General features: G+C 46.9%; 1 protein-coding gene across 1 annotated transcript in view; it reads left to right on the forward strand.

Annotated features, from left to right (window-relative positions):
* Positions 1-12,040, forward strand: part of LOC134398877 (mitogen-activated protein kinase kinase kinase 3-like) — a 71,590-nt gene that overhangs the window by 33,672 nt on the left and 25,878 nt on the right. Inside the window, exons 3-6 of the mRNA XM_063126488.1 lie at positions 3,242-3,285; positions 3,918-4,017; positions 7,856-7,969; positions 9,894-10,005. Coding sequence (XP_062982558.1) covers positions 3,242-3,285; positions 3,918-4,017; positions 7,856-7,969; positions 9,894-10,005 — 370 coding nt within the window. The remainder of the gene's footprint in view (positions 1-3,241; positions 3,286-3,917; positions 4,018-7,855; positions 7,970-9,893; positions 10,006-12,040) is intronic.

Here is a 12,040-nt window from a genome sequence, read left to right on the forward strand (position 1 = left end):
TTCGTTTCCAGTCAAAAGAAAAGACCAGCGATGGAAACCTCGCACGGCCTGGTCGTTTGTGTTTTTGGCGTTTTGTTTTGCCCTTCCCGAATCTGCTCTTTCTTTGGGCCTCTTTTTCAAAGGGTTGTTTTTCTAGCAAGTAATACTTGAGTGCGGGGGAAGTTTGAGCCCAGCGAGGTTTTTCTGGAGCATCTGGGCTCGCTCGTATTTCTCTCCTCACCAGCCAAGTGCTGCTATGTGAGGCGGCGGGTCTGTTTCTTTTGGCCCCCGTCCAGAGGAGGTCACTGTTGTTGTTATTGTTTCAGTTCTTTAGAAAAAGGATGCAGTCATTATTCCGCCCCCCTCTTCTGGGGCTGTTTTAGACAAGTGTTTTGTCCACTTCCAGCAACAAGTTGTTCCTAAACAGAGTTGCTGCTCAGCAAAAAACCGCACCGGGTCTCAGGAGCTGTGCTGTTCTGCTCGGCAAAGCAAATGACGCTTGCCGTATATAAACCTCACGTTTCTGCAGCTGGCAGCTCTATATTACACCTTTGGAATTCGTTATGCACGCCTGTTCCATTTGCACCCGTCACATTTTGCAGCTGGGATCACAAAGGCTCTCGGATTCGGGGTGCCACCTCCAAAGGAAAGGCCATAGCTCAGTGACAGAGCATGTGCTTTGTACACAGAAGGTTTCAGGTTCCAGCATCTCCAGCTAAGGCCTGGAATGTCCCCCGTCTAAAACTCTGGAGAGCTTCTCGTCCATCGGATGGTGCTGAACAAAGGTCTAGCTTGGCATAAGGGAACTTCCTATCTTCCGGTATTTGAATGCTCTCTTCTCCCATGGATGCACTGCCTGTTGATGGCCTTGTAGGCCCCTTCCAACTCTGCTATTCTATGGAAAGCTAATTCTCTAGGCCAGTCTTCCTCAACCTGGGGCGCTCCAGATGTGTTGGACTGCATCTCCCAGAATGCCCCAGCCAGCTGGCTGGGGCATTCTGGGAGTTGTAGTCCAACACATCTGGAGCGCCCCAGGTTGAGGAAGGCTACTCTAGGCGAAATCCCTTCGTGTTTCCTTTCCTTTCATAGGGGTTTCTTTACATGTGTTGACTATTCAGTCTCCAACTGCAGTTTTAAGTGAAATAGACCAGGAAAGGCAATTCCACGTTTGTTTGGTTCTTTAGTGCTTCAATGGACTCTTGATAAGAGTGGTACAGGAGTTATCAAATTAAATCCATAAATAAGAGACTTTTTGCCTGTTTTCAATTAAGCCACTTAACTGAAGATGCACAGTCCAAACGGTGAAAGGAAGGGAGAGGTAATAAACTACATAAGAACATCAGAAGAGCCCTGCTGAATCAGACCAAGGGTCCATCTAGTCCAGCACTCCGTTCACACAGTGGCCAAACAACTGTGAACCAAGAATCCACAAGCAGGACATGGTGCATCAGCACCCTCCCTCCCATGTTCCCCAGCAACTGGTGCACACAGGCTTACTGCCTTGGATACTGGATGAAGCACATAGCCATCAGGGCTAGTAGCCATGGATAGCCTTCTCCTCCAGGAATTTATCCAACCCCCTTTTAAAGCCATCCCAATTGGTGGCCATCACCACATCTTGTGGTAGTGAGTTCCATAATTTAACTCTGCGCTGTGTGGGAAAAGTCCTTCCTTTTATCTGTCGTGAATCTCCCACCAATCATCTTCATGGGATGACCCCACTGGGTTCTAGTATTTTGAGAGAGGGAGAAAAACGTCTCAGGAAATTTCAGGAAATTGTCCTTTAAACACACGCACAGAACGCCCTCCACCCGCTCAACTCTAATGATAATTTTAACTCGGATTCTCTCATTAAAACAACATCTTTTCAGTAGTGTAGGATGGCAGCATGGAAACTGCCGATCATGCGCTGGGTAGCGCTTGAGTGAGAGATAACGAGTGTTTTCAGGAAAAGACGTCACACACTCGCCCATCTAGGAATTCTCCTTTTAAGATACAAGCGGTGTGTATGTGGGTGATCTTTCCAAACTATGCTCCCTCCAGGGTAAGGGATGCGTTGTTTCCATCCTGAAAAAGAAACGGAGGGAGAAGGAAAGATGAGGCTGTAATTTATTCTTTGCATGTTTTCTTTGTTTCAATCTATTAATAGTGGAGCGCTCCAACCCATGGATTTTGCTGCACAGATTCATACTCCTGGTTACACAAAATGTTTACGTTTACCAATAGCCTCTCCCTGTGGAGTGCAGGTGTGGGATGGGTGATCTCAGCATTGCGCCTGTGCTGGTGGGTTGCAGAACTGCAGTTCTAGGATTTGTCAGGAGCAGCTTTTTGGTCAGGGATCAATACACAGCTTGGGACCACAATACCTGATGGAACGCCTCTCCCGATATGAACCTACCCTTACGCTGCGCTCAACATCCAAGCTCCTCCTCTGGGTGCCTACTCCGAGGGAAGCTCGGAGAATGGCAGCAAGAGAGAGGGCCTTTTCTGTGGTGGCCCCCCAATTGTGGAACAAACTCCGCCTGGTGCCAACATTGTTATCTTTTGGGCGCCAGTTCAAGACGTTTCTCTTCTCCCAGGCATTTAGCAATATGTAATTAGCCTGGGTTTGTTTTTGTATGTTTTTGTGGTTTAAAATTGTATGTTTTTGTGATTTTAAATTTTTGTGTATTGTTTTTAAGTGTTTTTATCCTATGTAAACTGCCCACAGAGCCTTGGCTACGGAGCAGTATACAAATGTAAATGATGAGGATGATGGTGGTGGTGTATTTTTTCACTGGTATTAAGGCTTAGAAATCACGTGTGAAAGCATTCTTGCATCTGGAAAACGTCATGAGTGAACCTTCCAGATTGCTGGTGGATCTGTAAGAGCTGTCTCCAACCCTCTGCCCTACTGATGTGTTGGAGTGGAACTCCCATAATTCCCTAGTTGTTGGCCACACTGGCTAGGAATTATGGGAATTGCAGTCCAGCATGTCTGGAGGGTACCAGGCTGATCTATGCCAACTTGCTGCCGTTGTGGCCTGGTTACTGTAGCTACTGCTTCTGCTAGAATCCTCAACACTTTGAGTAGACATCAAGCTAATGGCCCAGCTGGCTGGGAATTATGGGAGTTGAAGTCCAATGCAGCACGTTCACAGCACAGGGGGATAGTTGAACCAGGGGCTTCCAAATTCGTAGCTCAGTCTCTTAGCCACTATGCACCATCAGCTCTGTAGTTAATGGCCTTTTCTTCCTCTTTCTCTCTCTTTTTCTCCCTCAGTTGCGGAATGCCAGGATCAAATTTGAACACGATGGAGAGAAAAGGTACGTCCCTTCATGTGTGGAGATGGAGGGTCCCGTTGTGCTTTGTTAAATCTTTTTTAAAAAAACACCCAACATCTTTCTTCACTTCATTCAATTGTTGGTTGTTTTGCTTTTATGAGAAACTGGCCTGCATCCTTAAAAAGTCGTCCTATTTTGACGTTTTGGTAACGTGTGAATGCACTGAAATGAATTGGTGAATTAAGGATTGGACCCAGGCATGGCTTTTCTCCCCTCTGCAAGACTGGAAACACCCAACAAAGCTGCTCTTGTGTCTGATTCTTAAATAACCACTTAATTCACTCTTCTAGCAGGAGCTATATTCTCCTTCGATGTAGCCCTGAATCAGGGCTACACAACTCATTTCCCATGAAGTCAAATACAACCCACCAGAGACTCCTGGTTTTGTTATCTTGATGGGGTGATGGTGGGACCATCTGCCTGGCAAACCTCAATAACACAGGTGGTGTGTTGGCTTTGGGGGAGGGGTACTACAGGTTTGGTAGGTAGGTCTCAATAGTCCTATTCTGTTCTGTTCTATTCTTCTCTCTGTGTAAGTTGTTGTCCTTAGCAAACATGTACAATATCAGCAGAGTGGTGTTGTAAATAACAACATACATATATTGTCCCCGCAGGATTATCCAGTTCCAGAGGCCAGTTAAATTCAAAGAAGTTCTACAGAAAGTCATGGATGCTTTCGGACAGATGATGGACTTGCACTATGCCAACAATGAGGTATCTTCTCTGGCCGCTTGCCTGTGTCTGTGCTCAAAACTCCTCCTCTCCGAAAGACAGTTTACAGCAACGTGCTAACAAGATTTCCTAAAACGTATGCAAAGTGAAACGAAAAAACACACACATTGGATTCAGTGGTGTCTAGTCCAGAGAGCGCCACTCTTCCATGCTACATAAATCCTCAACTAAGGCTCAGTTCAGTCAACACGTTTCTCAACTGTGGTTTTAGAACTCCATGGTGAAGTTTTCACACCACCATTGAGAAATGTGTTGTCTGGTGGGAAACCTCCATGCAACGGTGGATTTTTTGGGGGGAAAACATTCAATTCAGAATATCCACACTGTGCAGAGGAGAGTTCCTGCACAACTGTTGCGTTGAGTGTTGTGTGGAGGGCTCCTTGGAGTTTTCTGTTGCGTTGAGTTGAGTTTCCGCACTGGCTATAGAGTTCCCTGGCAAGAGCGGCGAATGAAGCGAGTGCCCTTCTAGGATTGCCGCTGGGATTGTTTTTTTTTGCTGTAATGGCTGATGGGATACCATCGGGAGGACCAAGAGAGGAGAGAAGGTGGAGGAACTGTTAAAACTGTCTCTCCTTTTTTCCAAGCTGAACCATCCCAGCTGTTGTAACCTTCCCTCAAAAGGGAGATGCTCCAGCTATTGAAGGCTATCAATGGCTACGAGCCCTGATGGTTATGTGCTGTCTCCAGTATTCAAGGCAGAAGTCTGTGTGCACTGGTTATTGGGGAACATGGGCAGGAGGGTGCTGTTGCACCATGTCCTGCTTGTTCATCCCTGGCCGATGGCTGGTTGACCACTGTGTGAACAGAGTGCTGGACTAGATGGACCCTTGGTCTGATCCAGCATGGCTCTCTTTATGTTCTTATGATCATTTTAGTTGCCCTTTTCTGCACTTTTTCCTACAATACAATATCTTTTTTTTAAGGTGTGGTGACCAGAACTGTACACAGTATTCTAACTGTGGTCGCACCATAGATTTGTATAAAGGCAGTAGGATACTGGCAGTTTTATTCTCAAGCAAACTCTCAAGCTCTGGCTGAGCACAGAGACCAGCAAACCGATGAATCAGCACTCAGCGATTTCTCCTCCCCACCACCGCAGTTGCCCTGGCTCATTAACGTAGTTCTTTAGTTTACCGGCTGCAGGAAAACTTTGCTCTGTTTCCTGAGCTTGCAGCCTGCCAACTAGCTCTCTGATTTGCGTGTGTCTATATTTAGGTTGAGTGTCTGGTAGAGAACATCCATGTACACAGCAGCCCTGTTGGCAGGTTAAACCTTCTCGCCAGATTCAAGCAATAGGCGAGGGACCAATTTCAACAGCGCGTAGAGGACGATGTTCGACCTGATGTTTTTTTGGCATCTCAAGCGCCCGGCACGGGAGCGCATGGAACATTGTGAGACTGGAGGAGAGGCTCAGAAAGTTGCAGGACATTTTATTCCAAGCCGAGGCAGAGTTTGGAAGGCTTCTGCAGATTGGGGTGGGTAAGGGGGTGGGGGTGGCGAAAGAGGCAGCCAGGGATTTGCCCCAGCGTTTCAGATCCAGATTCCAGGATAGAGCAAAGCTGATGGGGGGGGGGGGGGAAATCATCCGAGGACAGAGTGTAGTGCTGTATTATTGTTGGTTTGGGGAAGAGAAATTGTGTGGCGTTTGAGAAGGTGAACAGAGGACTCAGCAATACAGATTAGAATCACAGAATCCTACATCCAGGGACAGAAAGAACATTTGGCTTAAGCCTTCACCACAAGGCAACCTTCCTACGTAAAGTAGCCTCCCATTGATCAAGATTCACTGCCTAGTCTAGCTCAACGGAGTGCCCAAAGCAAGGAGTTCTAGATGGCCCGCATAACTGAGCCACGTTGCATGGAAGATGTAAAAACAAACACTCAAGGAATGTTAACCCATTTGAAGCGCGAAGGGAGGGGATTTGTACCAGGCTTCAGAGATTTAGGCCTTAGCTAGACCTAAAGTTTATCCTGGGATCGTCCCGGGGTCATCCCTGTTCATGTAAACGACACACAGGATATCCCGGGAGCAGGCAGGGACGACCTCGGGACAATCCCGGGATAAACCTTAGGTCTAGCTAAGGCCTAAGAAAGTGTTGTGGTATAATCATAATAATGCTCTGGATTTATATAGTGCTTTTAGGGTGTCCAAAGCACTTTGATTACATTATCTCAATAATCCTTACAACAATCCTGGAAGGCAGGTCAATTTCATTATCCACCCACTCCCCCTGCCTGGTCCATCCACACATAGGTGCCAGTGTTCTGGTCTCTCTGGGGCATGCTAGAAGTTCTAGACCTTTTCTCTGTCTAAATAGGCATAGGATTGCACCTTTAAAGGTGGTTATCAACACTTTTAATTATGGCTGGAAAACGTTGGCAGCAAGTACAGCCGTTGTACGATTACGGTGGCCGTCTGTCCTGTCCTGTCCAAATCCAGTTTAAAGATAAAAAAACCCGTAAGAACAGTTGCCCACCCACGGTTAACCCTACCCAGTGCCTGTTTACACTTCCCTGTGCCTGTTTGCATTTTCTTTCCCTCCTTACTGTTGACTACACCTTTATTAGATTGTAAGCCTGTGCGGCAGGGTCTTGCTATTTACTGTATAATCTGTACAGCACCATGTACATTGATGGTGCTATATAAATAAATAATAATAATAATAATAATCAGGCATGGTCACAGTCTTCCACACTAGGGTGAGACAGACTGCATTTCTATTTTGTTGTTGTTTATTCGTTCAGTCGTTTCCGACTCTTCGTGACTTCATGGACCAGCCCACGCCAGAGCTTTCTGTCGGCCGTCGCCACCCCTAGCTCCCCCAAGGTCAAGTCTGTCACCTCCAGAATATCATCCCTCCATCTTGCCCTTGGTCAGCCCCTCTTCCTTTTGCCTTCCACTTTTCCTAGCATCAGCCTCTTCTCCAGGGTATCCTGTCTTCTCATTATGTGGCCAAAGTACTTCAGTTTTGCCTTTAATACCATTCTCTCAGGTGAGCAGTCTGGCTTTATTTCCTGGAGTATGGACTGGTTTGATCTTCTTGCAGTCCAAGGCACTCTCAGAATTTTCCTCCAACACCACAGTTCAAAAGCATCTATCTTCCTTCGCTCAGCTTTCCTTATGGTCCAGCTCTCGCAGCCATTAGATTATAATAATTATTCCTTTTAAAGCCCTCCAAGTTGGTGGCCATCACTACTCTTGCACATTCTGTGTGAGGAAGCCCTTCCTTTTATGTGTCCTGAATCTCCCACCAATGAGCTCCATGAGATGACCTCCTTGGGTTCTAGTATTACAACAGAGGGAGAACATAAGTTATCTTCCAGCACGCTTCTGTGCTTCCTTGCACAACCTTTGGAAGTGACCCCCTAGAGATGCACGTCTGCTTTTAAACAAGAAATAAGCCAAGCAAGCACCCCTCAAGATCGGTTGGATGTTACATTTGAAATCCTGCACCATGGGCACAGATCCCTGTATTGGTGGGCTGCACCCACCGTTCAGATCCTGTTCACAAACATTTTATTTCCTTTGGTATGCAGGTCTTCCCTCCAGCTGAGTCAGTGACCGCTTTGCACCTCTGCTTTTGTAGGCCACTGTTTTGATAACTTTTATTCAATTCCTCAGGGGAGGGGGATGCTATCTTGGAAGAAAAGGTTAAAAAAACCAGATGTGTGTTTCTGTTTTCCGAGAGCTTTTTTCTGTCCTGGGTTCAACCATCCAAATCCCCACCGTTCCCAAGCCCCCGAGTGCTCCACGGCTTCCTCTGTTTGCTCTTGTTTGCAACTCAGCTTCACCAACGGTGTTTGTTCAATCTTTTTCCAGCTCCTGATTCCCCTGAAATCACAGGAAGACCTGGACCGAGCGGTGGAACACTTGGATCTTAGCCCTTCTCTCAAGAGCCTGAGAGTGTTTGTGAAAACTCCAAAGAAAACAAACGTGAGCTCTCCGACGCCTCCTTTTTTTTTTGGTTATTCGTTTGTGTACAAAGCAAAATGCGATGTTATTGTCTCAAGGAGTGGAAACACTTGTATGTTTTAATTATGTATCAGATGGCAAGTTTGTCATAGCACTGCTGTCTAAGAATTGGCATCTGGGCCTTTTTTCTTTTCTTATTTTTTGTACCCTAACCTCTACTTTGAAATCTTTTTACCTTCCATGTTGCTGTTTTGAGCAGCCATTGCATGGTGCGGCTTGAATCTTTGCATCCTATTAATGTATAGTTAGCAATTGGCAGCCTTCAGGCAAAATCTGGTCTACAGGGGAATTTATTATAAAGACTTGAGAATTTATTTATTTATTTATTTATTATTGCATTTATATCCCGCCTTTTTTTCCTTTAAGGAACCCAAGGCGGCGTACATAAACCTCCTCCTCGCCATTTTATCCTCACAACAACAACAACCCTGTGAGGTAGGCTGGGCTGAGAGCCTGTGACTGGCCCAAAGCCACCCAGTAGGGTTCCATAGCTGAGTGAGGAATAGAACCTGGATCTCCCAATTCCCAGTCCACCACACTGGCTCTCACAGCACGATTCCTGCATTGAGCAGGGGGTTGGACTCAATGGCCTTATTGGCCCCTTCCAGCTCAACTATTCTATGATTCTGTGGTTCTCTTTCAGTCCAAGGGATGAATTCAATCTTGGAGAAGCTCTTTGGGGGCTGAAGTAGGGGTTATTTAACCCTCCCTGGGCTGTCGTGTCATCTGCCGGGCACCGTGGGTTAATTTGCTTGCTTATAGTCACGTGGCAAGACGGGATCGCATCACTGCCACTGCTCTATAAACCCTTGAAGGTTTGCAGGATTGGGACCACACTTCACAGGCAGTCTGCCCTAATCGGGAAGCACCCGATCCACCTTCAGAATCCTGCGCAACTGCAGCAGGGAAGGGGAAATCCCGGGTGCACCAAATTGGGTGGTGGCGCAAATAAACCTTTGGAAAATAAGTAAAAATAAAGAAAATGGCCAAAATTGCACATTTCCCCCATTGCCTAAACTGCACAATTCTTTATATCTGGGAGGCTGTCATTTTGGGTTCACAGGAGTGTCTGGTTTTGTGTTCTGGAGCTTGGACCCCACCTCTGCCTTGTATCATGAGCAAGATACTTTTCTTTTAATCCCACCAGTTTGCCTTTTGGGAAATGGCTGTTTACTGGCCACGCCCCCTTGGCAGCCATTTTGGGAATGGGCAAGCCACGGCAGCCATTTTGGGAATGGGCAAGCCACGGCAGCCATTTTGGGAATGGGCAAGCCACGGCAGCCATTTTGGGAATGGGCAAGCCACGGCAACCATTTTGGGAATGGGCAAGCCACGGCAGCCATTTTGGGAATGGGCAAGCCACGGCAACCATTTTGGGAATGGGCAAGCCACGGCAGCCATTTTGGGAGAGCACCCAACACAGACCCTCAAATCTGCATACCAACACAGCCCTTGGGCCCTTACTTGCCAGCCGCTAGAAGGCCTCCTTTCTGTCTCCCTCTCACCTTCCTTACCTTTTATTTATTTATTTATTTATTTATTACATTTTTATACCACCCAATAGCCGAAGCTCTCTGGGCGGTTCACAAAAATTACTTCTAAGTAATTCCATTACTTCTAAGGACCCGGCCAGCTGGGAGATGCTCTCTCTAGCAAGAGGACAAAGCCTCCTCGTGTGTTTTCCTAATCTTAAGGGTCAAAAAGGACCAGAGTGACTTGGGTTACCCAGCCTTATGGCCCAGTGGTGTCTTCTTGAACAGGGTTGACCCACAGTTCAATGCTAAGGTCTCCTGGCAGGCAGCGGGTAGATACCTTGGACTGCCTGGGACGGTCCTTCTCTGTGGAAGAGAGTGGGGCCTACCAACTCCTTTTGTACCGTTTCTAGACTCTGCAACCCAACAACAGCAAGCAACACGAGATGAGAATATCCAAGTCCATGGGAGATATCATGGGGTCCCTCTACAAAGACGCAGAGCGGACACGGAAGCATTCGACAGGTCAGTGGAACGCAGCAGTGAGGTGGTTTTCCTTCTCCCCAAAAGCCCCATCAGCATAGTGTCAGTTGCCCCCACCCACGTGAAAATAGATATAGAGGCCGTTCGTGTGAAGTGAGTTATTTAACCCACAGTGAGACTGTGGCGAATGCAGGGCGCATGCGGCCGTTGTTTTGAACGTGCAACCCCTGCTCTGGGTTATCATGCCTTGTGAACCCTGTGAGCAAAGGTTATGCGAGGGTTTTATTTATTTATTTACAATATTTATATACCGCTCCCCATTCAAAATTTCAGAGCGGTGTACAAGATAAAATAAAAACAGAATAAACACTTTAAAATAGATTTTAAAAGGAGCAAAATGTACAGTGAACCGTGGCTGGTCATTAAAGGAAGGCTTCCTGGAATAATGACATTTTCAGGAGGCACTGAAAGGAATGTAAAGTTGGTGCCTGCCTGACCTCTAGAGGCACAGAATTCCATAGGAGTGGGGCCACCACGCAGAAGGCTCTTCCCCTGGTGGACTCCAATCGGAGGATGGGTCTATATGGACCCACCAGGACCATGCCCTCGGATGCCCTCAGTGACCAGGCAGGTTGGTAAGGGAGAAGGCGCTCTCTCAGGTATCCTGGTCCCAAGTTGTTTAGGGCTTTGTACACAAGTACAAGAACCTTCAACCTGGCCTGGTAGCGAATAGGCAGCCAGTGCAGCTCCCTCAGCAGAGGAGTTACATGCTGGAAAGGGGCAGCTCCAGACAACAGCCGAGCTCCAGCTTCAAGGGCAGCCCCACATAGAGCGCACTGCAAGGTTAAACAACCTTTCATAACCCACGCTCACCGGCAGGACAATCCCTAAGTGGGGACAGCATACGCAAAATGGCGTCCATGGGAACCACAACCCATCATGGGTTAAATAACTCACGACGCATTGCAGCGCACCATCTGAGCCCGGTCCTTGGCTTTTCCTCTGGGTTATGGCTTGAAGGCAGATGCTGCAAAGACTGTTTTGCAACGAAGCAGGTCAATGCCTGGATGTGAGAGTTCCTGCCCTTGAGACCCCCTGTTCCTGCTCCTCCTCTGTCTTGAGCTCCATGACGTTAAAGGAAATTAAACAAATGAATGAATGAAGCCTTTTAGAATGGGAAAAGGCCAAGAAACCACCAAATGATTGGGAAAAAGGGGGACCTGATGGATTGGGACCCTAGATGGTTTTGGTCTCATAGCCTGACGTTCAACACCGCTGTTATAAGACACATGTTTGGTGACGGATCTTTCTCATCCATACAGCTCTCTTCCCCTGGTCCTTTGCTGAAGAGCGGGGAGGTTGTCCCATGTTCACCCAGCTCCTGACAAAAAACATTGGACTCTGGGTTTTTTTTTTATAAGTTTGTCAAGGCTTTTCTCCCTTATGGTGTTGAGCCTTTGCCCAGAATTCTGGGATGCTTGTTTCCGAAACAAAATGTGCTGGTCCACTGTTACATCAAGTCCCTCTGCAGATGCTTCTTGTACTCAAACAAAGTTAACTTTTTTTTGCTGTTTTTCTTTGAGCTGCCAACCCATTTTTTTTCCTGTTGTGCCAATAGGTCAATGGAATTTGGAGTGAATGTGAACTTGTTGTTGGCAGGATCCATGAGCCTCCTATCCTTCTGTAATGGTGGTGGTGGGGGAAAAATGCTCAGCACAGAGTTCATGGGATTGCTCAAGTTTATTATGGCGATTGGAGCATGGAATGTACCGAATAGGCAAAATTAAAGGGTAACGTTAAGAGCAAGATTTATACGGGCATGCATAACGGATTTGGAAACTTCCATAACTGTGGGTTGTAACTTCCAGCACAGCTTTTGAAGCTCCTGCAGAATACAGAAAATCAAACTTCATTTTCGTTAAACAAAATAACTGGCTAGTCCTCCTCCTGATTACGAGAGGAAGAAAATGCTAAAGTAAAGCAGAAAGCAACACACACCCCAAGTATGGTTAGCGGTGCCTTGGAAAAGCGGGTGGGAATCTTGAAAACTGGAGACGGAATTGTAGGATTTCATTGT

The sequence above is a fragment of the Elgaria multicarinata genome, chromosome 1 (genome assembly GCF_023053635.1).
Source record: "Elgaria multicarinata webbii isolate HBS135686 ecotype San Diego chromosome 1, rElgMul1.1.pri, whole genome shotgun sequence".
NCBI classification, from domain to species: Eukaryota; Metazoa; Chordata; class Lepidosauria; order Squamata; family Anguidae; genus Elgaria; species Elgaria multicarinata.